The 26,363-nt window shown below is 42.0% G+C and overlaps 1 protein-coding gene across 7 annotated transcripts in view; it reads right to left on the reverse strand.

Moving 5' to 3' along the window:
- Window positions 1–26,122, reverse strand: part of frya (furry homolog a (Drosophila)) — a 44,535-nt gene extending 18,413 nt beyond the window's left edge. For 2 of the 7 annotated variants that reach the window (XM_061047021.1, XM_061047017.1), the window contains exons 1-28: window positions 25,784–26,084; window positions 16,668–16,867; window positions 13,536–13,589; window positions 12,571–12,710; window positions 12,358–12,448; window positions 11,252–11,331; window positions 11,079–11,159; window positions 9,989–10,157; window positions 9,198–9,290; window positions 8,987–9,085; window positions 8,237–8,338; window positions 8,009–8,112; window positions 7,294–7,402; window positions 7,060–7,146; window positions 6,524–6,695; window positions 6,297–6,429; window positions 5,957–6,064; window positions 5,285–5,540; window positions 4,876–5,058; window positions 4,703–4,789; window positions 3,460–3,719; window positions 3,109–3,298; window positions 2,736–2,860; window positions 2,198–2,255; window positions 1,942–2,033; window positions 1,597–1,769; window positions 1,348–1,508; window positions 349–459 (exon numbers count right to left, since the gene is read on the reverse strand). In XM_061047021.1, coding sequence (XP_060903004.1) covers window positions 349–459; window positions 1,348–1,508; window positions 1,597–1,769; window positions 1,942–2,033; window positions 2,198–2,255; window positions 2,736–2,860; window positions 3,109–3,298; window positions 3,460–3,719; window positions 4,703–4,789; window positions 4,876–5,058; window positions 5,285–5,540; window positions 5,957–6,064; window positions 6,297–6,429; window positions 6,524–6,695; window positions 7,060–7,146; window positions 7,294–7,402; window positions 8,009–8,112; window positions 8,237–8,338; window positions 8,987–9,085; window positions 9,198–9,290; window positions 9,989–10,157; window positions 11,079–11,159; window positions 11,252–11,331; window positions 12,358–12,448; window positions 12,571–12,710; window positions 13,536–13,589; window positions 16,668–16,867; window positions 25,784–26,000 — 3,735 coding nt within the window. In that variant the 5' untranslated portion in view covers window positions 26,001–26,084. Of the gene's footprint in view, window positions 1–348; window positions 460–1,347; window positions 1,509–1,596; window positions 1,770–1,941; window positions 2,034–2,197; window positions 2,256–2,735; window positions 2,861–3,108; window positions 3,299–3,459; window positions 3,720–4,702; window positions 4,790–4,875; window positions 5,059–5,284; window positions 5,541–5,956; window positions 6,065–6,296; window positions 6,430–6,523; window positions 6,696–7,059; window positions 7,147–7,293; window positions 7,403–8,008; window positions 8,113–8,236; window positions 8,339–8,986; window positions 9,086–9,197; window positions 9,291–9,988; window positions 10,158–11,078; window positions 11,160–11,251; window positions 11,332–12,357; window positions 12,449–12,570; window positions 12,711–13,535; window positions 13,590–16,667; window positions 16,868–21,929; window positions 22,177–25,783 lie in introns of those variants that run through there. The other 5 variants (XM_061047019.1, XM_061047018.1, XM_061047016.1 and 2 more) reach the window with 4 other exon arrangements.
- Window positions 26,123–26,363: the final 241 nt, after the last annotated feature.

Genomic DNA, 26,363 nt, shown 5'->3' on the forward strand with positions numbered 1-26,363 from the left:
ACATCTGTCTTACACAAAGATGATACATTCTATTCCCTTGGCTAGCTGCCAAGCTAAAGCTAACCTTCAAGCCATTTATTGAAAACATCTGAGTCCAAAGGAAATAAAGACACATATTTGCTTTTTCTTGTATCACAGTAGATTAAAACAAAGGCAATATCAGATCAATTATTTTCAAACAACACTCTCCTTCACCACTTGCCAACCCTCCTAGGAGACAAAAGCGAGCACTTGGCAGGGTCTGGTGTTGGGCTTCTTACAAAGCGGGCTCCAGCAAACTATCAGAGTGGCTTTCTGGGTCAGCTCTTTGTTTAAATGCACTGCTTTAGTAAAGTATTAGACACATACCCGCTGATCCTGGCAGGCTAGTATATTATCCAGCCACTTATAGAGGTATCCGTCTGGAGAGAGGCCAACGTTATCAAACACGGGCCCGCAGCACAGCACAGCAGACATGGCCTACCAGAACAAACAGTCAACATTACTAACATATTATATGCTTTAAACGTATTCACTGTTTTAGTTTTCTCTTCATCCTAAACTCCTGGAGTCGATTTTTTAAACAATTTCTTCCTTTCTTTAACAAAATTAAAGACACATTTCATCTTACACTTGTCATTGAACACAACACTGGACAAGAAAGTGTGTCTGTTTCTTTTAGTTTTCTTGATTATGTAACTGAGCAGCCGTGTTGTTTACTGCTGCTTGGGCAGTAGCTCAGTATGGTATCAGTGATGTAATATTATGTGACTTTAAATTGAGGTGCTCATGTTTTTCAACCTACATAGTCTGTCACTTCTTCAGTCCTTAAAATAGAAGTGGGGTGAGCAATATAAAAATCTGGATGAGCAGGTGCTCATTCACTGCAGTTCAGAGGAAAGGGAACATTACTGAACGTTGTATTTGTCTTGTGGGTGGAGAGGAGTTCAAATACAAGAATTACATTTGAGGGGATATCTTGGCTCGCAGAGATAGGATGTGAGGATTTACTTTAATAAAGGCAAAAGGAAGACTGAGTCTGCACACCAGCAGCTGTTTCAATTCACACTTAATAAAATGAATCACCACATGTGACGTTATGGGCCCATCAGAGGATTTTCTTTAATGCAACGCTGCAGAACACCTTGATTATTCAAATAAATGACACTTCATTGGGTCAGATTCTAAAATATATTTTGACAGAATAAAAGTTATTCAGCACTTTTTCTTAAATGTAATCTCTGTGATTGAATTAAATCGGACAGATTAATTAACAAAACAAACGTTAAGTTTTTCTCATGAGGTTGAGATAATTAAAATAAGTACGCATCTTGTAAGAGGCTAATTGATCTGTATAAGTACATTTACCTTCAGGGAACAATACTGGTATCTTGTGATCTGATGATTCCTGTCACTGTAGCGGTCCAGAGGGGTGAACATGATGCTGAAAGGCCCCGCCCACTGGCTGAACAGTATGAAGAGGTGATGTCGAAGGCTTTGCTGTGGAAACAGGAAGCGCCTGTGGTGCACTGAGGAAAATACAAAGCCTGTTATCAATCTGCTTGTTGGGAAATTGAAGAGAAAAAAATGAAACATTGAAGAAGCTACTCTTTGTACCTGGAACACATTGGATGAGGTTTGCCACCATGGCGCTGAAGTGCGCTCGGATGTCTTTCAGGATCTCAGCATCTTTGTCATTCTCAGCTTCCAGCAGCATCCGGGTTAGATCAACATACTCCAGGAACAGAGCGCCAAGGGCAAGAGTGTCACGTTCCAGAGCTCCATTTGTACTTATAAAGTGCAAATAATGTGAAAACACAGAGACGCCCAATTAAAATCACAAACCAAACAATATGAGCCCAGTCACTATGCAAACTGTAGCACCGTCCTTGATTATTGGGAGCTATGAAGCCAAATGTCAAAGCCTGTGAGTTTAATGCTAAACGCTCAAGCCATACTGACCTGTCACTAATGACACCTGCATCAGCCAACAGCTCAAAGATCCGCAGCAGCTGCAACCTCAGCAGGTCTCGCCGTTCCCGCCGCTTCTTGTTCTGCAAAAAAGGAAGAGAAACCCTTAATGCCAGAAGTCCCAGTCATCAGATGATTAATCTTTATTTAGTGACTACGATTTTTACATACAGTCAACATTCTAAATTAACCTAAAAGTGAAGAATTTTGTTTATGTTATAATGTGCTGTTATTACAACCAACCAACCTCTGGTCTTCTTTCTAAAGCTTCTTTCATTAGGGGATGGAGCTCTTCCACAAGCTCCCTGCATGCAGACAAATAAACAAGCTTTAATGAGGCAATAATTCAAAATTCAAATAAAACAAGAAGCATAGAGATTCAGTTACATAAAATAAATCAAAATGCAGTGGAACTATTTTTCATGTTTTCAAAGAATGAGATTTAAGCTTAAAAAAAAAAAAATCAGATTTTTAGGAAATTGTTTGGATGCAGCTGCAATGGGCAACAAGAGACCACTCATTTGTAATCCCCCGTTTATCTTCACTTTAAATCATCCATACAGATACAGGTCAACATGTACTCTAACTGTGGAGATAATAATGGATTGTGCTCCCCAATTTTTATGAGTGTTCCTAATTTATTAAAAAAGACAAAAAAAAATCAACACAGCTCTGCAGCATAAGTATTATCAAAGCTGCTCTGCCTCCTTTGTGAGGCTGATTTGAAACTATTTAGTGAAAGCAAAAAACACTTTACAGATAAGGACATCTGTTCTCTGATATACCTGAAAACGAGGGAATTGGTGCGACCAAAGCCCAGAACTAATGACTCTGTCAACTCGATGCTCTCTGCCCTCATCAGTGGAACCAACTGCTTCAGAAGCCAAGCCACAGACGGGCTCCCGATAACCTGAAAGATCAGAAGGCGACTGCTCAGTCAGACAAAAAAACGACTGACACTGCTTGAACACCACTAATCACACAGGGCTGCATTGAGATAAGAGTCCAGCACAGAATGTATCTGCTTCCTGTAAGGTAGCTGAGGTGTAATTTGACGCCTCCTGTTCGAACGTCAACAAGCTCCTTATGAACATCGGACCCCAGAGAGACAAAGCATTAGGGATTTAATGAGACCAGGTGGGCTGAGGAAGCAGATACCTTGTTATCCAAGCTGACACCGCTGTCAGATGTAGCAGCCGTGATCTCAGGTGTCGATGCTCTCAGATGGCCAGGGCTCATGATACTGGGCTTGGCAACCCCGAAGCAAAGGATCAGGTAGTTTCTCCAAAGGGTGACGTAGCTATCGCCACCGCCAGATGTGTTGGTCTTCTTTGCATACACAGGATTACTGGTGATCATTAAAAAGAAAAAAGGGTCCTATTGTTATCTGAGCTTTTTGAGTTTTTCAGAAAAAATGCAGAACCGGTATTAAGGGATCTTATTTAAAATAGGAAATACAGATGCACAGAAATAGAAAAGAGGAGAAGTGTTCCTCCATCAGACACCTACTTTGGGTCCACCAGGGGCATTAGCGTCTGCATCCGTGTAAAGGCGTAGGGCCAGGCGTAGCTAAGAGCAGTGGGGCAGTGCTTGGGAAGGTGGTCCTGTCGGAGGAGGCTGTAAACGCACAGCACCCAGGGGTCCTTTACAGACTGGGCAAAGATCCATACATGCGATGGGCTCCTGATGTCATAGTGACTGTTGACGAGCAGTGCGTTCCACTCCACAAGCCACTGGAGGTCTACATGGTGGCCGGCAGGCAGGGGGGCCTGCAAACAAGGAAGATGGAAACTAGAGTCAGAAGTCTAGGGTCATAAGTGATTTAGATGTTCAATTAGCATGGACCATGTAAGGACAGCATTACAAATTAGTAATAAATGCTAATGTGTTTAGCATTGTATGTTTGCATGTATTATTTTGTGTCTTGACGCTGTAGAGGTTTTGTAATGGCTTCCTGTTCCTGGTGTTCTTAACTTTCTCACTTACTCATGTTGGCTAAACCTTGGGACATGTACAATGTGAATTGCATGCTATGTATGCTGTTTGTAGTTGTCATTGCTATGTGCTTCTCTGTTTATATGCAGATTGTTGATAGTTTTTATTTATTTATTAGGACTACGATAGAGGCAGCGTAATGTGTGCACAATTAAGACACATTTTCCTGCAGGGACAATAAAGTGCATCATGTCAAATTTTGACATCTCTACATAAAAGCATTCAATCATACATTTTTAATAAACACGTCCTCTCGCTCCCCTTTCACCCTTTTGCTTAAGAATTATTGCACAACTGTGAAAAATACAGCTATTAAATAAGAACCCATATCAGATAATAATTATAAGATAATAATCACACAGTATATTCAGAAACACAATTTGATAAAGCATACAAGCACATTTATGTTTTTATCCTGTTCTCAATATAAACTGCATCCTTAGCATCCTGATGACATCATGATGATTACGTAATAGGAGGTCAAAAAGGTCAACAGCTGCTCAGTTCCAGCTGTCCATTGAGATTTACATGTCGGATTACTACGTCAAGATTCGGTCAACGTATCAAGCATTTGCTGTTATGTGACAGTGCACTGACGACAGACCTTTTCATGAAACTAGTTTAAATTCAGACACATCGGATGAGCATCTTGTGTTTCTATCATGAAGTCAAGGCAGGTGAAATTAATACAATATCAATTAATTAGATTAAAAATCAAAGGAGGTTATCAGATATGCAAAAAAAAAAAAGCACTTACAGTGTCCGACACCGCAACGTTGACAAAACTTTCCAGGATTACAGGGCTGAGCTGGTCCATGATCTCTATCATCGGTTTATCGTCATCCTGCAGGAGACAAAGCATGACATCAAAATCTGCAAATGCTCCCGAGTTCTACAGTACCACATGAGATCAACTTTGCTTTATTTGACCTCAGTCTGTCCGATGGTCATGAAGAGACTTCGTATCTCTTTGAGGATGGCGATAGCGAGCCTGCGGGTGCTCAGCTGACAGGAGCAGAGAAGTACAAGCGCCAGACCCTCCACAGCATGCAGCACGGTGGAGTGGGGACCTCGCTCTGCAGGGATCTTCAGGTTTGAGCTGGACTGCAGCAGCTGGGAAATACAAATCAACACCGAACAATGATAATTCAACAGTTCCACGATTTAACAGGTCATTCGAGGCGTTTTATTTCTCTGACATCACAAGCATGTGAGGCTGTATTAACAGTAATGAAGAGAAGGGCAGAAGCAGAAGAATTAAGACTTATTAGTCGAGAGTAATTTGTTTTTCCAGCTTGTTAAAGCACAAAAAGACTTTTTAATTGACTCAGGTGTGTACCTCGGCAGTGTGTATTTTAGCCGTGTCATAGCTCTTCCCTGGGGCTGCCAGCGTTAGTTTCCACTGTGTGAGCAGTTGCAGCAGTAATTTGAGGGACGTGTCTAACAGGCCCTGGTGGGTGTCCTGGACCTCGCGCAACAGGAAGTTCGTGAATCCAAACAGGACGTCGTCACGCCAGTCGGAGAAATCCACCAGTAGACTTTGCAGGGAATTCTGGGCAATAAGTCGCAGCTCATCATCCATGTGGATCGTCAGCCTGATGAAACAAATAGGAAGAAGACAAAATGAATGAATAAGAAAATGCCCCTGAAGTATGAATAATTATTTACCAAAAGATTGAAGGATTTTTTTTTTACATTACAAAAGTTTTATAAATGTACGCTTCATATTTGACATGTTGGTATTTATTCTTGCAAAGTGAGAGAAATTACTCTATTTTGACAAAGTAGCAATAGCAATGATTTGCATACAGTAATGCTACGTAAGAAGGACATTATAATTGGGAGCAAACACGTTTTCTAAGTTTAAAAACAACACTGGGGTAGCAGGTAATTCAGGTTCTTACTCTGTATGAAACAGGTTTGTAACTCTACACAAACATTAATGACACTTAATTTGATCTCCAGTTATTATCTTGGCAACAAAAATCCGAGAGCATTTGAGGCGACTCACCGAGAGAGCAGGTCTATGAGCTCAGGCTTTGACATCCCGTCAGGCAGGATGCGAGGAACAGCTGCGACACACGTCCTGAACAAGTCGATCTTGGGCTTCCTTTCACCTCTGAAAAGAGAGAGATTTGAAGACTTACTGGAAATGCTTTCAGTGTGTTCAACTGTTACTGTGAAACTAATCAGGCGTAATGATACATAACCAGAGTTAATTAAGTCAGGTATGAGTGAATGATGGGTTTGGAAACACTTTTAAAAACACTCTGTTGAGTCACTCTGGAGCTTGGCAGCCTGTAAATGTTTTGGCCGCTGGGATGACAGAGCTACTGTACGTGTGCACTTACGTGATCATATCCTCAGGCTCCTTGTTTAACATCTGAGCGTTAGTCATCATCATGCAGCGTCCCACCTCCTTATCCAGGTGTCTGAGGATGTTGTCAATAGCCTTCCTCACATGAGAATAATACTGAGACATCCCTGGAGAAGATGAAAGAGGAAACACTGCTGCCATCACTGATATTTGTATTCTGCAAACATCACACTGATTTGATGCTAAAGCTGTCTCACTCACCAATGACTTTGGCCTCTTCGTCCGTCAGCATTTTGCTCAGGTATGTCTTCTTCACTCGGAGTGTGTGCCCAGAGGGTAAAGTGCAACCAGTGTTAGGCATGGGAGGCTCGCCGTCCTTTTGCTGCAGTTTATCAGCTATGACCAGGAATGCTCTCAGACCAATATTCATTCTCTGCACAAAAAAGGACACTTCACTTTTAGCTCTTTGTTATTAATATCCAACACTGCAATATGATGCTGCAACATGAGGTCAGCAGAAAAAAAATCTATTGTACAAGCAGATACTACAGTTACGGTTACAGTGGGCTTTATTGGGCATCATTTAAACAACAAAACTGTCAAATTCTGTAACATAAGGGATACATATAAAGTAGTCTTTATATGATCCTAGGGAATTAAAATGATCGTTCAAATTTGCATGACTATATTCTTAACTTCCTTTTAAAGTATCAAGTGTCAAAAAGACAAGTTTCTTTACTTTGAAGTTCATATTGGTCAAGATTGAGCGGGCATGTAAAGGTACGTAGAATCCATACCTCTGGATTAAGACTAAAGGCTTTTGCAGGTTTCCCAACACAAAGAAGGTCGAAGATAATCTCTCTCATGGCAAAATCCAGTCTCTCCTGTGGTAGGAAGATAAAGCTGTTTATTATGAGGAGACAACACATCATCTTATGTGACTTTGAGATTTCACATTTTGTTAAATAACAAACAGCGTGTGTGTCTTGCGATCGTCTCTGTAGAGCGGTACAGCACATCTGTGTGTTCACCTGGGCAATAAACTGGATGATTTTGACAAAGATGTTGAGAGGCATGTCTCTGGGTACCACACTGCGGGATCCTTTGGGGAAAAGTGTTGTTACTATTGTGTTGAGGCGACTGTGGAGAAAAAGACAACAAACCATTAACAGGATGCCTCTGACAATCATTACACAGTTCTAAAAGGATGTGTAGACAGTTTTCAGACTACACTTCAACTGATTGAAAGGAGCTTTGTTTGGAGACAGGTTTACTTTGGATGTAACTAACATGTTTTAAAAGTCTGGTTTGACCCATGTAGGATTTCTTAGAAAGGCTCAGGCTCATAATAACTTACAGAAGCTGGTGAAACCAGTCTGGTATAGGCCTGACCCCCAGGCCAGCTCTGCCTTGCATCAACAATACCTCTTTCTTTAAATACTAATAAAATCAGAAACAAGGACGGAGGGTTCGGTGTAAAACTACTTTAATAAACCTTTTTTTTATGTTCTTGCTTTTACATTTTCCTTTAGTGCAAACAAATGTGTTTCAGTGTGTGACTTTCATTAGCTCCTCAGGTGTTTACTGGCACATAAAGACGTTATAGAAAGACTGTACGCTGTTCAGGCTAGATGAGACATTTGTTTTCAAGTCTCAAGTTTCAAGTGAGCATTTGCAATCGATACTTTCTTCCTCTTTGGCTGACTCAGCACAATAACAAGGAACATAAAAGTTGAAGATATTTACCCCTGTGTTGCCGTGTTGCTCTCACACTTGATCCTGATCATGTAGACCCACAACAGTCGATACAGGGACTCCAATGCAACACGAGCCATTTTGGGGTCTCTACTCTGTAATCCAAGTATGAAAGAAAGTCAGTGGCTTGTTGCAACAGAGGCTACCAATGAGTGGTCTTTGTTCTTAATAAAAAAAGACCACTCTTATCCAAAGACGCAGGTTTGCGAGTGATATTACCTTCAGATTGGAGAGGCAGTTGTTGAGGAAGATGTGCCATCTGTTGAGGAAGAACTGCTTCTGGCTGACACACAGCAGACACGTCACCAACGGGTAAAACGCCTGTGCACAGAACAGCTTCATTTACATCTCTAAAAGCTTCAAACTTCTAAATCTCACATTTAATTTAACATTTGATGCTTTCCTTTGGTTGAAGAAAGATGTTTTCTCTTTGTAAAAAGTACCTGCATGAGTGCTATTTAAGATGTAAATAGGTTTTATTGAGGTTTCAGTCTTTTGTAAGGCTTTCTGCTGACAAAGCGTTGCTCATAAAAGCGACTCTCAGCACTAATAGCTGCCTGAGGGGAATAAGGAGCTTCTGTAAGAGCTATGTGTTGTTCCATGAGGGTTGTTGTCTTTTCATTTGGTCATGAACTGCTGCGGTGAGTGCTTCATTGAAGCCACATGACAGGGAGGTGACATACAAGTTTGTTATATACTGCACGACTGTGGTCATTTCTCATGCTTTGTTAAAGGCAGCCTGTCTCCTTCATAAATGATGTCTGGAGTGGACAAGACAATGCAAGAGAACATTACTCAAGAGTGACCTTGAAATGCTTGCGGGTTCACAGAGACCACAGGCATCCGGACAATCTCTGCACGCAGCAGAGGGTGTCAGTGTCAAAACAGTGGGGCACAAAAACAAACAAGGCCACACAGAGACAAACAGCAACAATCAAGAGTCTGTTGGTTTCCTGCTGAGCAACCAACCAGTGAGTGCTTCTTCCTGGAGGACAGGTCCAGGGTTGTGTCGTACAAGCTGTCCACAAAGTTCCTCAGGCAGGGAACGTTCACCTCGTTCTTCACGGCCTGGAACGACATCAAACACAGTTCCATGATGTGACACATCAAGTAGTGCCCTTTCTTGCATCCCATAAATGATGTGTGGTGAACCACGCGCAGGAGGATCAAAAACACTTACTGCTGCAACAGGAACCAAAATTTCAACAAAGAGACCCGCCAAGGCATGCTTTATGTCCTTGTCCTTCACCTCCAGGAAATATTGGGCACACTCCTGTGGAAAACAAAGACAACAGTTTATAAAAAGTGATAACCATACTGTATGGACAAAAGTGACTGTAATCCATGAAGTGCATTCAACTGCTAATGTGAAACACAGTCAGGGAAACACCAACAAGCCTCGTACTCTCTCTTCTGGATAACCCTTGAATCGAGTATAGGCTGATACTGTGTACCCATCTGATACCAGTGTGATTCAAACTAAATGTTTTGTATTAATGATATGTTAGCCTTGCTCAGTACATTGAAGGAATCCCCACCTAAAGACAAGATAGGCTAGGAACAAGTGTCACAAACACATGTTTTAAACATTACACTGTGCTATTTTGTCTCTTTTCTATTTTTTTAATCATCTAGGTTTTTAAATCAAAATGTACAAGGTGTAAAAATGTGTAATAGAAAACAACTGATTGTCAACTTTTGCTAGCTTTGAATGATTTTACAAAACTGGATCTTCTTGAATCTCTAAAACAGTATTTGTAAATGGCAGCAATCGTATAGTTGCCTTAAGCATTACTGTTTCGGAGACAGAGAGTGGCTAACAGATTGATATCTGATTGCAGCATAGACTGTTATACTCTGAGATACCTGATTCTGCATTTGATGCTGCATTTCTGATACTGGCATCCATATTGGTGAATAGATCCTATATTTTAAAGATTAAATCATTCGGTCGTAAAAGCCCCATTGTACCTGCATGAACTGAAAAGAGGCCTCAAAATCCTCCACAGGGTACATCTTAATTCGAAAGAACTTGACCCCCATGATGAGGCTGATGGTGCTCTGGACTACATATGGACTCTGCTCCTTCTGTCGCAGCTCCTTCAGCTCCGTCATAAACTTCTTCTTTACAGCAGGAAACCTGAGAGAGAAGGGAAAGAAAAGAAGAAACTAAATGAGATTCTATAAAAAGACATGTCCGCATAGCTCAGTCAGACAAATCCCAAATCAGCACTTCCTCAAAAAGCTTCCTCTGCTCGGAGTCGTGACGCTGTGAGAATACAGTGACAATATTCAGGGAGCACGACTCGCAAAAATAATCACACCCCACCCCCCAGTCTTCGCCTCAAAATGCAGACTGTGAGTCTGTGAGCTCCGATGAACTCCTCATCTGGCACCTGATCCCTGGCCCAAATTGAACCAGTGATGAGATTCTTCAGCTGGTCTAAATTTAGAAGATAATTTATCATGGGAGCTCGTGTAAGCATCTCTTAACCTCTCACTGGTGGAGGACTCCAGCTACTGAACACAGTTATATGTGATAGACGTCAATGAACAGTGAAACAGAAACTGCATTTAAACTGATTTTAAACAGCATCACACTCCTTGAAATACTTCATATACAGTATATTCCTGAGGTCTTTCTTCTGTCTTGACCTCAGAGATTAGTTAAGATATCTTTAAATCTTCTCTGCAGATATCCCCCCCTCAGGATATTTAGCAGATAAAAGTTCTCTCAGGAGGTATGTAGTGCCCTCACCGACTAAATCTCTATTTTAAGGTATGTTTCCTAGCTACAGTGAGCTGAAAACTTCAAACAGAAAGATGTCAATTTCCAGTCCTAGTTTGGTGTGAAGGGGACCTATCCAAAAGTGCGACCTTCCTTGAGTACGTTCCAGTCTCTTGAAGCGGGGAAATGTTTGCAGGGAGGCTTTAAGAATGGTTACAGGCTATAATGATGTGGCACGGCACCAAAGCCCAACAGAGCAGAGCGTTAAGAGAGATGAAGAGAGAAAAACAATGATTTTGAATTAAATACACATAGTTTTAGTTCAGTACTTACTTAGACTGGGCTAATACTCCGATGATCTCTGCATAGAGGTCTGCTACAGTGTGCATGTTGCCAGTGTTTGGACCGTGATACCTTTAGGATATTACACAAAGAAAGGCAAACATCAGAAATGTTTAAAACTATTAAAAAGAAAGGTACACTGGAGAGCAAAAGTGAGGTCTTACCCCTCTTTGTATCTAAAGTGCTTGAAGGCTAAATGAATGACTTCATTGACCAAATTGTCGAGGACCGGATGGAGAGGCATCTAGAGAAGAAGGACCAAACAGAAAGAATCAGAAACAAACAGGAGACAGCAGTGCATTAGAATAAATGATTTAAAACATCAACAAGCCGTGTTAATTTTTTCAATATGAAATCATGATGGCTCAACATATGAGAGTTTTTTTACAGAGCTAGTACAGTTTTTTCAGAGCACATTATGAGTAATCTAATCCAGAAAGAGGGGTTCTTAACATCTTAACAGGGGAATGTTGAGTCTGCAAAGCCGTGTTTTCATATTCATCCTTAACCAGCAGGTTATCACTAAACTGACAGCCTATATGTACCTGATGAGTAGATAGCACGATGCCTTCAATATGAATGCACAAAAAGAATCAAAGGTCAGAGGACATAAATGCATTTTGATGTCGATGGATGCCCTCATGTTGCAAAGTGGGAAAACGGAAATTTCCACCTTTTCATTTGAGCATCAATTAAATGTATTCATTTCCACTGTAATATGATGTGAGAACAGGATTGTTTTTATTTTTCTAAATATTAAAAGGTTTTGGTTTACAGGAGAGATTTATCTGAAAGACAACAAATTCAGCGTTTCTCTAGAACAATCTTCAAATGCAATCTTATTATCCTATTCTACAAAATGTGAAAATAAATCTAAGGGCTTTTAAACTTGATAGGTTCTCTATGAACCCTGTTTTTAACAAAATAATACACTTAAATCTACTGTGAGGAGTTTTAAGACGGTTATGAAACAAACTGATCACAATATTGATGCCTCTTTAGGACACAAAAAAAACCATCTACATCAAGACTAACAGACAAAATGATCAACTGCACTCTGCAGAAAAACCCTCTCTTCATATTATCGACAAGTTATACACTCAGCTGTTGTTAAAAGGCAGGGAGAGATTTTGGTGTGAAAAATACAACCTACTTAATTACAAGGCAAAACAATCAAAGAGAGAAGGGGTAGCACTTTGTCTATACAGATTGCCAATATCAACACAGACCTGAGTCGCCCCACACACACAAGGGAGTTAAGACAAGTCACCTGTTTCAAAACCTCTATAAGTACAAGAGAGAAGATGAAGTCAATGGCCAAATCCCTCCTTTCAAGTAGATAATCTCTCTGCTGCTCATCACTGTGAGAGAGAAAAAACAAGAGCAACAGATTTGCTTTAAATACGGACTTAATGTGACCTCTACCTTTGTTTTCCTACAGGTGATTCACACTTTGTAGAGGAATCAATTCAATGGCGCTCACTTTTTGGACTTGGTGTTAGCTCGAGGCCTGTATTCATGCAGCTCCTCCTCGAGTCCATTTTGTCTTTTGTACCAGTCGAAGAGGGTGCGCAGGATGGAGGGGAGACAGTACTCAGCCAGTGAGCTCATGGTGCTTATCAACTGAAAGAGAAGGAAGAACATGGTGTAAATGCATCTTTGTGTTTGGGAGTTAACATGCCAAAGTTAGAGATCGCAATCAGGGTTTCCTTTGTTTACATGTACCGCAATTTAGACTCAGAATTAAGCTGCACAAGTGGGTGCATTACGTATTCCCTCGTTTGAGATATTAAAGGAGAATGAAATGAAGTTAGGAAGCTTATATAGTTTAGTCCAAGGCTACGGATTAAAGAGTGAGTCAGTCTTTAATATGACTACGCAGAGACAAGGTGCAGCATGGGGCAGACTCCCTCAGTCCCGGGGAGGGGGGGGGGGGGGGGGTGTGAGTGAGTGAGTGGGGGAGAGGAAGGAACGGGCGGGATGGGCCGGGCACACAGGAAGGGAGGAGAGCCTGGACGGGCCGGGGGAACACAGCGGGCCCTTCATTCAGCACGAGGCCGGAGAAGAATCCGGGCTCTGTGCGGCTGCTGAATGGCCTCACGCAGCAGCACAAACACACCCCTGTGGCTGTGAAAGAGCCTTCTCTGCAGAGCCGCAGACCTGCTGGACACACCTAGCGCAGATAGCCGGTGCCAGCTCGCAAGGTAAACATGCCTGCCCTTCACCGGATCTGAAAGAGCTTTTTGGATGTGAGCAGCTCTTTCACACATCAGCCCTTTAATTACAGCCCATCGTACAAGAGTAGAAAAAACTGCCTTGCGTACGATGCTCATACGTGTGAATGTTGGTCTTTTATATAAAAAACAGCAGGTTGTTATATTTAACAAGTAAAACCATAAGATGTGCATTCAACTTTAATATTTATGGTGAAATTATTGCAGAACTTACTTGGTCAAACTGAGGATCCTCTCCCCTCTGCAGGGACTTTGTTAATGGCTTCTCCTGAAAACAAAGAAATGAAAGGCTCATGGTGGATCTTTGTAGGTTTCAAATTTGTTCTCAAGCTCATAACTTCACTTACCCTGCGTGTGCGTGCGTGTGTGTGTGTGTGTGTGTGTGTGTGTGTGTGTGTGTGTGTGTGTGTGTGTGTGTGTGTGTGTGTGTGTGTGTGTGTGTGGGGAGTCTTTTAGAAACAGGGACTCATTACAGTCCAGCTAATGAGAGAGCCATCACTCAGCTATGAGCGGGCAGGCTCAGATATTAGAGACAGAACCTCCATGACAGCTCCCATTATTACAGTCTTCTATCATCCGAGATGAAGACCTTCATGGTGGATTTGTCCTCCGGCTAAGGACAGTCCTGTACATGGTTTCCTGATTCTGTAGATCATGTTGTATACATCAGGAAATAATCGCTCCAAAACCCAGATGACAACAACATTTGTAAGATATAAAAAACTATATGAACTTGTGAACTCCCTGAAATACATTTTTATTCTGTTATCATTTTTGAACTGTGTGTAAATTAAGATATTTCTAACTAGTTCATTGAAGGGGTAATAAGGTTAGTCCATAAGAGACAAAACGTTTGAAATGCATTTGCTTGATGTGTTGTGACACTGATGCATCCTAAACACACACAGAAGTAACACAGGAGTTCTTAGCACACAAAATCTAATCTCACACAAACCAAAGCCTCCTCTGCACTTCACTGCTCCTCTGGTGTTCTGCCTGTCTTGTTATCCAGACAGCACATCACAGAACATGACTTAATTTGATATTAATGGACATTGCTTGGGCCGATGGTTAGGTAGCTCTCCCTCTTGCAGTCAGGACGGCAGCTGAGCTCCACATGTTGTGATGAATCATTTAGTTTTTGGACAAATGCTTAAACCTGAGGAGTCTTTCTGTGACGTAAGGAAAGAAAAGACGATGACTTTTTTCCTGCCTGCCTTTAAAGGATGTTACCGCCCTCAGTGGCTAATAAAGCAACAATGTTTACATTCAATCATCTAGCAGAATTACCGCATTGCTTTTAAAACGACCTTTTGAAGTCTCCTCTATGTTTGATTAATTGATATTCCATACACAATCCCTGAATATGATTCAGTTGAACAATTCACCTGAATGATGAGGCCAGCTTCTACACACCATCACTACGACACAGAGCTAACACAAATGACTCGTTCTCCACTGAGAGGAAAAACAAACAGAGACACATCCGCCCTGCGATTCTCTAGAGGGAGTTACACCAAAACGAAGGGCTTGCACACTTTCCCTGTGGTCATTAACACTTCCCTGCAGACCGAGGCCCATGACTAACAGCTTCCTATAAATCACAGCCTCTAAAACTGGTGACTGCATGTCCACAGCAGCCACAAGTTAGCATCTAAAATAGCATCACAACCAGCCCTGGGATCTTATCTCCAGTTTTTCAAAGTTTAAAGTTTAAAGTCAGGAATTCTTCTTCAACAGGCAGTGTTTCCCCTAGGTTTACAGCTTTTTGGGGGGGGGGGGGGGGGGGCGGGCAGACGGACGCCGACACAAACACTTTAAGGAATCTTGGTGTTCATGTGTTACTTTTAATGACAGCTGTCCTGTTCTATCAGAAAGGTATCCTTAAATGACTTCTTTCCCTGATTTCCCGACTCTATCCACTATCATATCTCTACAATAAAGGCACAAAAAGCCCCCCAAATGTTTTAAATTTTTTTATTAACTTGACCTTCAAGGGGGCGGGTGGTGCCATTGGGGGGGGCTAATATAATGGTAGGGGAAACACTGACAGGAAGATTATTTAGCTCCATTGTTTTGGCCTGCCCTCGAGATAAAAAGTCCTTGTTACAAATTGTGTGAAAGAAATGCAACAAATTCATTTGGATCAGTTAGTCTGTGAGAAGCACTTGTAGTACAAAATGAAGGTTCTGGAAGCAGATGATAAGTGACTCTTCTCTGCCTGTCTGTCTGCCTGTCAGCACAGTTACTGATCACAGCTGTTGTTTCACCTCAACCTCCATTGTGCAAGAATTTCATTTATTACAGAAATTGTTATTTGTCATTAAATGTGGCCACAATAAAGAGACAGGGACAAAAAAAAATGCTTGATAAGAGAGGATTCGAAAACAGGTCCATGTGGACGACATTTAAAAACTGACTGTAACTTCTCTGCAGAGACAAACACGGACATTCACTTTTCTTATTGTCAGCAGAAATAGTCTCTATTACCTGTTTATGGCATGATGAGGCTTTCTGCTTATCGTTATCTTATCTGCATTATTTGAGGTTGGAAGTCTTTTAAATCAAAAACAACATTTCAAGATGTCTCCATCAGCTCTTCAAAGTTGTTGTGGGAATTTCTTTTTGTCACTTTCTTTTCTGATGATTCACAGATTTCATTTTGGGTTGTTTAAAGCATTAAGAAGCACATTGTTGATATTGAAATGAAATGTAAGCTTAAAGCTGTGTCAGTAATGTATGAATGTGAATTTAATATGTTCATGTCCTTGAGTCATTAATTGTTCTGTATTTCAGCATCAAGTTCTACACTGAGGTACATCACTGTAACTCAGTGAACAATTTTTAAGTTGTTGTATTGATACTTTATCGTCTCTGTCTGTAACTCATTCCTGCCAACAAGTTATTGTGGGAACTGGCTGTCAGACTTCTCGTCTAACCTTGTTATGGTGGTTTACAACCTGCGGGTCGGGACACCCACAAGGGGTCACGAGCTGATTAACAGAGTAGCAAAGAAGGAAACACTGACTCCTGCTACAGGAAATCAGGTTAAATGTGGAGACATTTCCCATATCTCTACATTTTTTATGTATAATGACAAACAGTTCTACTAGCACATCAAATAAATCAGTTTGAACACTCTGTCATGAAGGTCAGTCCGTGATTCAACTGCATACAATCTTTTTTTACCACCTCACGTTCCCCCTGAAAATCCAAAAGATTATTTTTGGATTTTGTCCCAATTTTTGAAGCACACTATACGTTCTAATCTCAAATAAAGAGAAGCTGAGTAACCACAAAGAGTCACCACAGCAGACCTCCAGTCCATCACCGTCTATAAACTCACCAGTGGCTCGGCCATGATGATGCGGATCTTGCGCTCTGACACGATGGTGAAGTTGGCGAAGAGGCTCTTGAGGACGTACTCGCCCGGCTTGCTCTCCGGGTCGATGCTGATGGGCATCATGGCTGGCGGACCCTTCTCTCCCTGAGGACAGCAGACTGGAGGGAGGGGGGGTTTACTGTATCCGTTCCCAACGGGTGAGGCTGTGGAAACAACACAAAAATAAAAAGATGGGAATCAATTATGTGAAGTGAAACCTGGCTAATTCAAGCACAAATGAGTGGGATGCGATCAGCCACAAAGAGAGACCAGCGAACAGGAGTATTACTGAGAAGTTTCCAAACATGGACATAAAGTTCCCGACATGTTGAACATTCCTGAGAGAGACTGTCCAGAGGGCACCGGCCTGCCCTGACTCTGCTCCTTCTTTCCTCCTGCTACACTGAACACAGCACATATGGAAATTAAAGCACCATGGCCAGCAGCTGGTGTTTTCATTTCGTACCAAAGATGTCATTGCCCTTTGAGGGAAGCACAAATCTTGTGCATGTGACCATCCTTCAGCCAGTGTTATGATGTGGCGCACGTTTGATTACAGACAGAGGGGCTTTGCTCGGCCCATGAAACTGTGCAAAGTAACACACAAGTTAAAATGTACCTCCGTGTCACACTCTGCTGCGTCCAGACACAAAAGTGCTAAATATAGTAGAGAAGTGCATAGAAACACCTCATTACAAGCGTGAGCCTGAAAGTCTACAACTTCTCACAGACGACCATAAATCTGAAGTGTAAAATATTCAGAGGTTTGGGGCCGGACAGAGAAGACTTACTGCCTCAATATGAGAACCACATTTTCTACGGTACTGCGTTTGACTGTGTGCAAATTCATGTGTGTGTGTGTTAGTAATAAATAAATGCTACTGGACAAAAAGCACATTAGCAGCAGTGGTGAACAGCTTGCAGTGTGCCAGGAACACATTCAATCTGTTGATGTTATCCATCTGTTGACGGGACACCTTGATCGTAAGCAGTAGATTTGTTTCTTTACTCTTTTATTAAGAATTAAAAAAAAGACAAACTTATTTTCAGCCGTTTTGTTTAGCGCTTAATAAGATGTGAAGAAGTGCATTAAACGACCTCAGCCCTCCTGCGTGTTTGATTGATAACAAACAAAAGGAGACGACCTGAAACAAAGTTGGCCCATGTGAAATAAAATAAAAAAAACATAAACTTCTACTGAGGTCCAGAAGACCTCTCTGAAGGGTGTAAAGCAAAATCCTGAAATTGAAGGAATCATGTTGACGGATCATTATTTCATAAAATATCACTTTAAACTTTAAAAAGTTTATTTTCTGTCAGTCAGTCAGTCGGTCTGTAATGAGCCTGAAATTCAGTCATTTATGATCAGGAAGTCAAGTTGTGTAAGCTTACAGTATGTACTAAACAGAGATATCAGATAACCTGTAATTTAATTTAACGACTTGTGAAGTCTGCCAAGGACCAATCAGAAACAGAAACATCACTTTTCTTGCAGATCAAAGGTTGAGAGGATAAAAGCAGCTCTAATGAATTCAACAGACAGCTTTACTAAAAACGATAACAGCAAACAAATGCGACGTGATTGATTTCAAACGTCATCTTATCAGCATTTTTCAGAGGGTGTATAGTAAGAGTATGAAGATGCACAAAGCAATCAAGACACTCTGGTTTTAGTTCACGGGTCTTCTTCTTCTTCTCCAGATCTTTTCAGGACATGCAGTGTTTGGATATCTGTCAAGAAATGCCCAGCACGTGGGGCCGTCTCGTGCAGCTTTCACAACATGCTTCCTTCACTCATGGCCCACTCAGCACCTACCCAGGCCTTTGATGAAGCTGATGACGCTGGCCTTACTCCAGCATACGGCTGTCCCGTCCATAGTGGGGAAGGAGGTTAAGGTGTCCAGGGCTGTCCTGAATTCAAAACAAAACCTTGCTAGTAAAATCCACCAACGTCCATGTCTTGTGTGTCAGCTGGCTCTGTCCCGCTGGGCATAGTTTCCATGGCGCACAGAGCCAACGGCGGGTGTGTTTGAAAAAGTGGGAGTAGTGTTTGGTACGGGAGATTTCACTCTCTCTCTCTCTCTCTCTCTCTCTCTCTCTTTCTCTGAACTGCCTTCTGCTATGGCTTCCTCTCGCCTTGTGACCAAGCAGTGCCTTCCAAGAGTGAAGGTCAGGCAGGAATTTTTAGCTGAGGCACAGCACAGTGACGAGGGCCAACATGCTATGGTGGCATAGTTATGTGTCTATATTTATCCCGGGGTACACAGCAGACTGACAGAGCAGCGCCCTCCCCTTTTCCTCCACCTCTGTTATCATTAAGCACAACACACCTACCAACAGAGAGTAAACACCATTCTTCATCAGTAAGTGATTCACTACAGGCAACTTTAAGAGAATTTTTGGACTTTCTTGAGACATTTTTTAGGTTGCTACCCAACTTAAAACAGTCTGGTTGTAAACACGTCTAATTCCTCCATTTTCAAGGCATAACACGCTTGATTTAATGAAACAGACGTGCTATTTTCATACAACAAATCCCATGTTAATTGTTTAAATTGGAGATGGGATTTAAAGAAAGCAACCAGTGTCCACTCAGACCCTTTCTGTCTCCGTAGAAAGACCCAGACGCGACATGTGACTCTGCAAACAAGGAGCTTGGACATAGTGTGCATTACATCATCGCCATGCTGGAAACACCCTGAGCATGGTGGTGCTCCCAGGAGGACAATGCAAACAGGCTAACAAGTGTCTCTACTAGACACACACACACACACACACACACACACACACACACACACACACACACACACACACACACACACACACACACACACACACACACACACACACACAGACACACACACACTGACACAGATCTATAGAAAGAATGCAGCTCCACAGAGACTGTCCCGCTGTGTAAACAACCACTTCAGCAGTCGTTTGTGAACAGAGTGGGAGGATATTTAGATACCACTGACCTCCTTCACTGGACCAGAAATTCCAGCGTCAACACGGACCTTTGGGAGCACTTCATGCAGCAGCAGTGACAAACATTGACTCTGCATTTCTGCAAGTATGTAGCAAGCACACATGCTTATAAACGGTCAATCATTACCTAATATATTCCCGTCCCCCAGCACTATAAAGTATTTATATTGTATACTTCCTGGATGGGAATAAAGGCACACTGTTCTTAGGTGCTTGGCTAAAGGTGGCTGCTTGCGTCATGAGGGGAAATTTGTTGCCAAGTTTAGATCATAAACTTTTAGGTCAAAGAGAAAAAAAGGGTCCCTGTTAACTACCAGATGTGCCAGGCCTACTGCATTGACTACATTAACTACAGTATTACATATGAGACTGACTTTAAATCAATATTAAAAATTAAACCGAAAAAGTCACTCAAACTTGGGTTTTAAACATGACTTACTTAAAACAAATACCAGATAAAAAAAACTGTCAAATGTCAACAATAATCGCTGCAAATCTCCTTGAACTCGGACAAGTTGAAGTTGATCCAATTCTTCAACAGAGGAAGCAACAGCTGGAGCTAATAGAGCAACAACACTGCACAAAGGGTATGACATTATCAATGGTTCAGAGAGGGAGTGATTACAGAAGTGCAAATTAAAATGTGGAGTCTCAAAATAAAAAACCATCAGCTTATATAAGTCCCTTTTAAAGACTTAGAGCATAAACATTGCACTGCACACTCAGTTGCACATAGGAGGAATTATTTAAAAGCTTGTCAAATGTGAGAAGAACTTAACTTTACAAACAGAAAGTGCACATAAATGCACTTCATGACTAAAGACAAACTGAACAACATCATATTTGACTTCTGATCAGAGGAGTGGTACATCTCATCTCCAGCTCTGATTGGCTGATGCTGGACCGGCCTTCAGTCTGTTTGAACACCAGCCTGTCACTGACGCTGCGGCTGCACAATGCCAGATCTGTGCTGCTGGCTGTCACTGTTTTATTAGCATTGGACACACTGACATATGAGGCATCAGAGTCTAAAAGGGCCTTGACTTTGTTTGCATTGTGCGCAAACAGATACACAGCAGAGCGACACACACTTCTCGGTACCTCGACAATTCTTGTAGATTTCAAAAAAAAAAAATCAAATCAAAATGAGTAGATAAAATCTCATTATTTCCATTTGCAATATTTCTGGAATCCTTGTGATTTTAGTTTATGTGAACTGCACTGTCTCTGTTGCCATCTTGTGATTCATTACGTAACAGCTGGTGTGAAAGAAAGCAGAGAGATGAGATAGACCATTTCTTTATGAAAATATGAAATGCATATCTGTGGGTCAGTGCTGCAAAGACTGGCCGTGATTTATCAGCAAAGGGACCTACTATGAGGATTATGCAACATCATCAGGAGATGGCTCAATGTTGTGTATACAGGGACAGCATGTCCTGCGGTATCTCTGTACATTCAGTTTCAGGAGATACACACAAGCTAGCACCACCTGCCGCAAGTGAAATAGCCTGAGTATCTCAAACTTAAATAGGGAATCTATGCATGTGTTTTTTTTGGCTACAGTGTTACTTCCTTGTTTGTCATTAATGTAATTTTCCTCTTTTCTGTTTGTTTTTCTTCCAAAGAGAATCCATATTTATGGCCCACTCAAATATCTAACATAAAACAGAATTATGTAAATATTAGATGCAGGAGACCTCCTTTCCCTTCCTCGGGGGCCTCATGGAGGCAGTGAAGCCGAGCGCTCTGGACAGAATATGCTACCGAGCTGAACCTCCACTAATCCTATTACTGTGTCCTTGCACTTAATAAGAGCTATTTAGCGTCTCTCAGGCACTGTCAGACAAAGTAAAATCAGGATGGACTTTAAAGTGAAGCGCCAGGAATAAGATGCTGAATCACCAGGAGCAGAACTTAAAATAAACAAGAGTGCGACGTGATGAGCAACTTCTGCTTAGCTGATAACTCCTGCAGGATACTCAGAGTTATGTCCCTGCTGTTGCTAAGATACAACTGAAAACCTTGAGGAAGTGTAGTGTTCTGTTGCAGAAATTGTGATGCGTCCAAGTTTTGTAGCATCTGTCATGCTGAGCAGTAATACCAGCTAGATCTGCAGCAAGCAATAACAGGAAAGAGAGGCTATAAAGTCAGGCTCCCAGGGGATCTGCAGCATCAGTCAGTCAGTCAGCTGAGCGTAAGAACAACAACAACAACAAAAGAGAAACTGCTACTCACTGCCACTCCATGATTTCAGCAAGGATTTGATGCTGATCTCAAAGAAGCCTGAGTCCTGCTGGCTGGCCATGGCTGCAGCTTCCTGTTGAGTGTCCCCCACCCTCTAGTTCTGGTTTCCTCCACAAGAAGCAGCAGCAACGGCTGAGCGTGGACCAGCAGGTAACGCGTGCCTGCTGTCACCTCACTGTGACGCACACACAATGCTGCACTGACGAGACAGTGAGAAAACACACAAGCCCTGCTTAACCCTCCTCTTGTGTCCCGTCCCGTGGCTATCAGCCCTCTCTCTCTCTCTCTCTCTCTCTCACCCTGTGAACATCTCTCTCTCTCTCTCTCTCTCTCTCTAAAGCTGTGACAAGCAGTGGGCGGCAAAGCAAGCGCCCTTTAAATAACTGCGCGGAGGCTGAGAGTGCAGGAAGCAATCCTCTTAGCGGAGCACAGTTAATAATAACTACTGTTTGTCTGCGTGCGGGCAGGGCCTGATGATGATGACAGTGCCGGGGCTTGTGCTTGTCCTTCAGTGTTAACGGGGAGCATCCAACTGGCCACAAGTGTCGCAGGAGATGGAGTAACCCGGACAAATGACACATTGCAGAGAACATCTGTAAGAGCAGCAGGGGGAAGACGACACTAAAGTGATCAGCAGGCAGACGGGATTATCGTCACACAGGGGATCTGCATGAGCAGGGGCTGACTGTTGGCTTTTAACCCCTCTACTTCTTCACTGAGCCATCTCTAAACAGTTACATCATACGTCCATTATCTGATGAATCAGTTTATCTTAAAGGATCAAATGATAGAGAAAAGGGCCTGTTGCAAACCGTTATAAAGTCTGACTTTTACATTTAAATGGTTCATTTTGTAGGAAATGAAAGTTAAAAAAATCCAAAGTTTTCATCTCAAAAAGCGAGAATAAAAACAAAACAAAATCAATGAGTAATTCACTAAATGATAGAATCAGTCTGTTGATCACGTAATAGTTTTAGCCTCATTATTTACCTTTACGGACTCTTAATACATCCACAATGCAGCTGCCTGAACATGTGTATTACAGAACATTTGTGTGTGTTCTTTTAAAATATAAAAGCCTTAAATTCCAAAACTTGAAGAGATGACTAATTATTATTTAATTATTTAAGAGAATTATTTAAGAGATGACAAACAATTAGAATTCCCTCTTTCAACGACGCCGTTTAAATAATCTTACTACACTATGACTATATTAAAAAAATTAGCCTCGCTGCCTTTCTTGGACATGTATCAACAGATCCAATGTAACAACATTCTTCAGTGTACAAAGCAGATGCATGTCATCAACCATATGGCCCATAAAACACATCGTCCAATCCCCCTTCCTCTGCTGCGCTCTCAGTGTAATCCCCCCACAACTCTGTCTGTCCATCAAGCACAGCCACTTGCCCTTTTATTATGTAACACACTCTGATGGAGAAGCCATGGCTGGCTGCAGTGTGTGCAGGGTAAACACATTCAGGGGCTCAGGTGTCCTGACTAAACCCGGACAGTGAGTCCTGCCTGGCTGCTGAACTGCTCTCTGTTTTGAGCTCTGTAACGTGGTATACAGTAGGTTCTGTGTGTGATCCTGCCCTCCTTCCCACACCAGTCACAGCAGTGACTTTGTTTTTACTTTGGGAACACCGAATAAACCAACCCAGAGAAAAGTGCTCTTGTGACTTGTGGCATCATTTAACATCATTAGTTAAGCTTTGTGACAGCGTCGTCCACTTGATCACGCCTTAACAGCTCGACAACAGAGGGATCAAAGTCAGAGAGCTGCATGCTCTGTTAGTACCACGGTGAGTACTGATCATGTGTACACTGTGCAGAGCAGCTCGGCTGGCTATGCTAAATAAAGATGATGCATGTATGACATCTGCAAGTGGAATAACTGCGGTTAAATTTTCAAAAGTCTAAAATCAAACTTTTGTTGAAGGTGGCAGTTAGCCATGCAAGCCCAATTTTTTTGTCAGTGAATTGAAATACAAAAAAAATCATATTGACTCATAAATTCACAGCAATCTCAAGTCTTCACAAAATAATAAAAAATCATTTTTTATAAAACCGTATCGTGACAGGTATATAATCAGGTGAGTGTAATGTTCCCTAGAATGTGACTGTGACTTAGCAGCACTCTGATAATGTGCCTATTTATTCAGGATCAAAAGTTGAGTGTTCTGCAGAGAGACTCTGCTCTTAGTTTGGATCATGTTGACAGACTTTATGTGTTTCTGTTCGATAGGTTCATTCATTTACATACAAAGCAACAAGTAATACTGTATGACGGAAAAGGAAAATGCAGTCACGACTTATATTGGCAATGGCTGCATCACAGCAAACCAGCTGATCACTGACAGCAGAGAACAACCAAAAAATGGATTCTTAATGCAGTGACATGCACAGTTTACTTCCATGACTTGTGCATCAGTTATCATCTGGTCAGCCTGAAAATGTCCAGTAAGAGGCCCTCTGAAGGGCAAACAGTTATGTAATGTCCTCGCAGAATAAATGAAGATTTACTTTTTCAACAAGGATGCTCGACAGTCAACAACCGCATGGTTACGTTTAGGATACTGAAGTATACACTTTGATGAAAAGTGTTACAAGTCAGGAAAAAACTTCAAACCTGGAACTACTTGCACTTTGACTTCTTGCGTCAAAACGTCACTGACTGAGGCCTTTATTTACAGCAGCGACACAGCAATACTAACAACATATAAGGCGGTGAGGAAAGTCAAAACACAAGAAAACAAGTTAAGCTCTCTCGTCTCTCCTGCACTGACCATTTTCTGAGGAGCAGTTCTAACGGGTATAATGGAGCCGTCTGTCAGGGAGGTTTGAGCCGAGTGTACTAGAGAGCATTAAGCAGTCAGTTCATTTTGCTTGTGTTGTGATATCTGAACTGTCAAAGCACATCAGAAAGAATCTGTTATGAAAATGCCACAACATGAAAACAGCAAGGAGTGAATATCATGACCTAAGCCACCCTGAAGGAACGTTAACATGTCTTTAAGTTGTTGCATAACATCTTATCCGGTTGTCTCTGAACTTGTCTGCTGCCGAATAATTAGACGTAAAGCTTTGGCAGTTTCCTGGCACGCCAGGAAGAATCATTGTTGCTCCTTTAGAGGGCAACGTCTTCAATACTTTCATGATCTGCAGGTTTGTTTGTTTGCGTCACCGGTCCAACCACTCTCAAAGCAACGCGCGTAAAAGAGATCAGAAATGCATCGCTGACTAAACAGAAACATTTTTTTCCTTAATTGGGCTTTAGGTGGGCGAGGACTCCGACACATTTAGAACTTATTAAAAGCATTATCAGGCTCTAATGAAGGTCAGGAATGTGAGGTATGCCTGTCCTGCTCAGCTCAGCCATCTCTGTGGTTATCAAGCTCAAACACTTGACTCCCTCTTACTTTCACTCTCTCCCACTGGTGCCCCATTTCTCCCGGTTTTTTTTGCGCACACATTCTGGTCCTTAATGGCCCTCTTTATTTCCTTGAGTATAATTTTTCCAGTTTAAGTAGTATGGACATTTTTGGATAGTTAAGCCAGATACAAAACACGTGTGAGATGATGAGCTTAAAGACACAATACCAAAAACTGTGAGATCTATATACACACGTCTGCTACTTGACTCCATTAATAACAAGCCCACAGATTCCTCTGTTACTATGACGAATACAAAGAGGACATGAGGCATTTCACAAAGTGATGGCAGTAGTAGCCAGTATCAGCTCTGCAAAAACATTTTTCTCAGAAAATCAAATGTCTCCCATATGAAAAAGAGAGAATTGTTGGGGTGATTACCACAGCTTCTGAGTGAAAGCAGCACCTACTTTCCAGAATGGTGGGCCTCTTCTTGTGGCGCATCTTTTTAAACTTCCCTCTGAAGTCCCTGGGTGGGAATGGATCCAGAGGTAAGCTGGCAATGCGCCCCAAGACATCGTCATCCAGTCGCTCAGAGCAGTCCGTCTCGCTCCGAGTCCTGTCTCGCACAGCGCTCTCCTCTGCAGACATGTTGGATGACAGGGAGCCCGTAGCTACTTCTATCATTCTTCCATTAGAGTCATCTGAAGCTGTGCCAGGGTCTTCCCCCTCTTCTTTTAAAGTAGTTTTCCTCCTCCTTTCCCTTCCTTAATCACTTTCTCTCCTACCGCAGGAGGTGCAGCCTGAGCTGTCAGCCTCTAATGTGTTTTAACCTGTGCACTTGTCAGGGCAGTTCAGCAAGTTACAGTAACATTCATGAATTGGGCAGGTATTAGATTACTTGGACAGTCCCTCCTCTTTTCAGCAGAAAGGCAGGAGGCAGAGAAGAGAGGGGCAAAGTCATAACCAAAGAGGGCGGGAAGGGGGGGGGGGGGGGGTAAGAGGTGCTGCTCTGACAGCTACAACATCCCCGCCTACTCCATGCCCACG

This window comes from Labrus mixtus, chromosome 9, assembly GCF_963584025.1.
Source record: "Labrus mixtus chromosome 9, fLabMix1.1, whole genome shotgun sequence".
NCBI classification, from domain to species: Eukaryota; Metazoa; Chordata; class Actinopteri; order Labriformes; family Labridae; genus Labrus; species Labrus mixtus.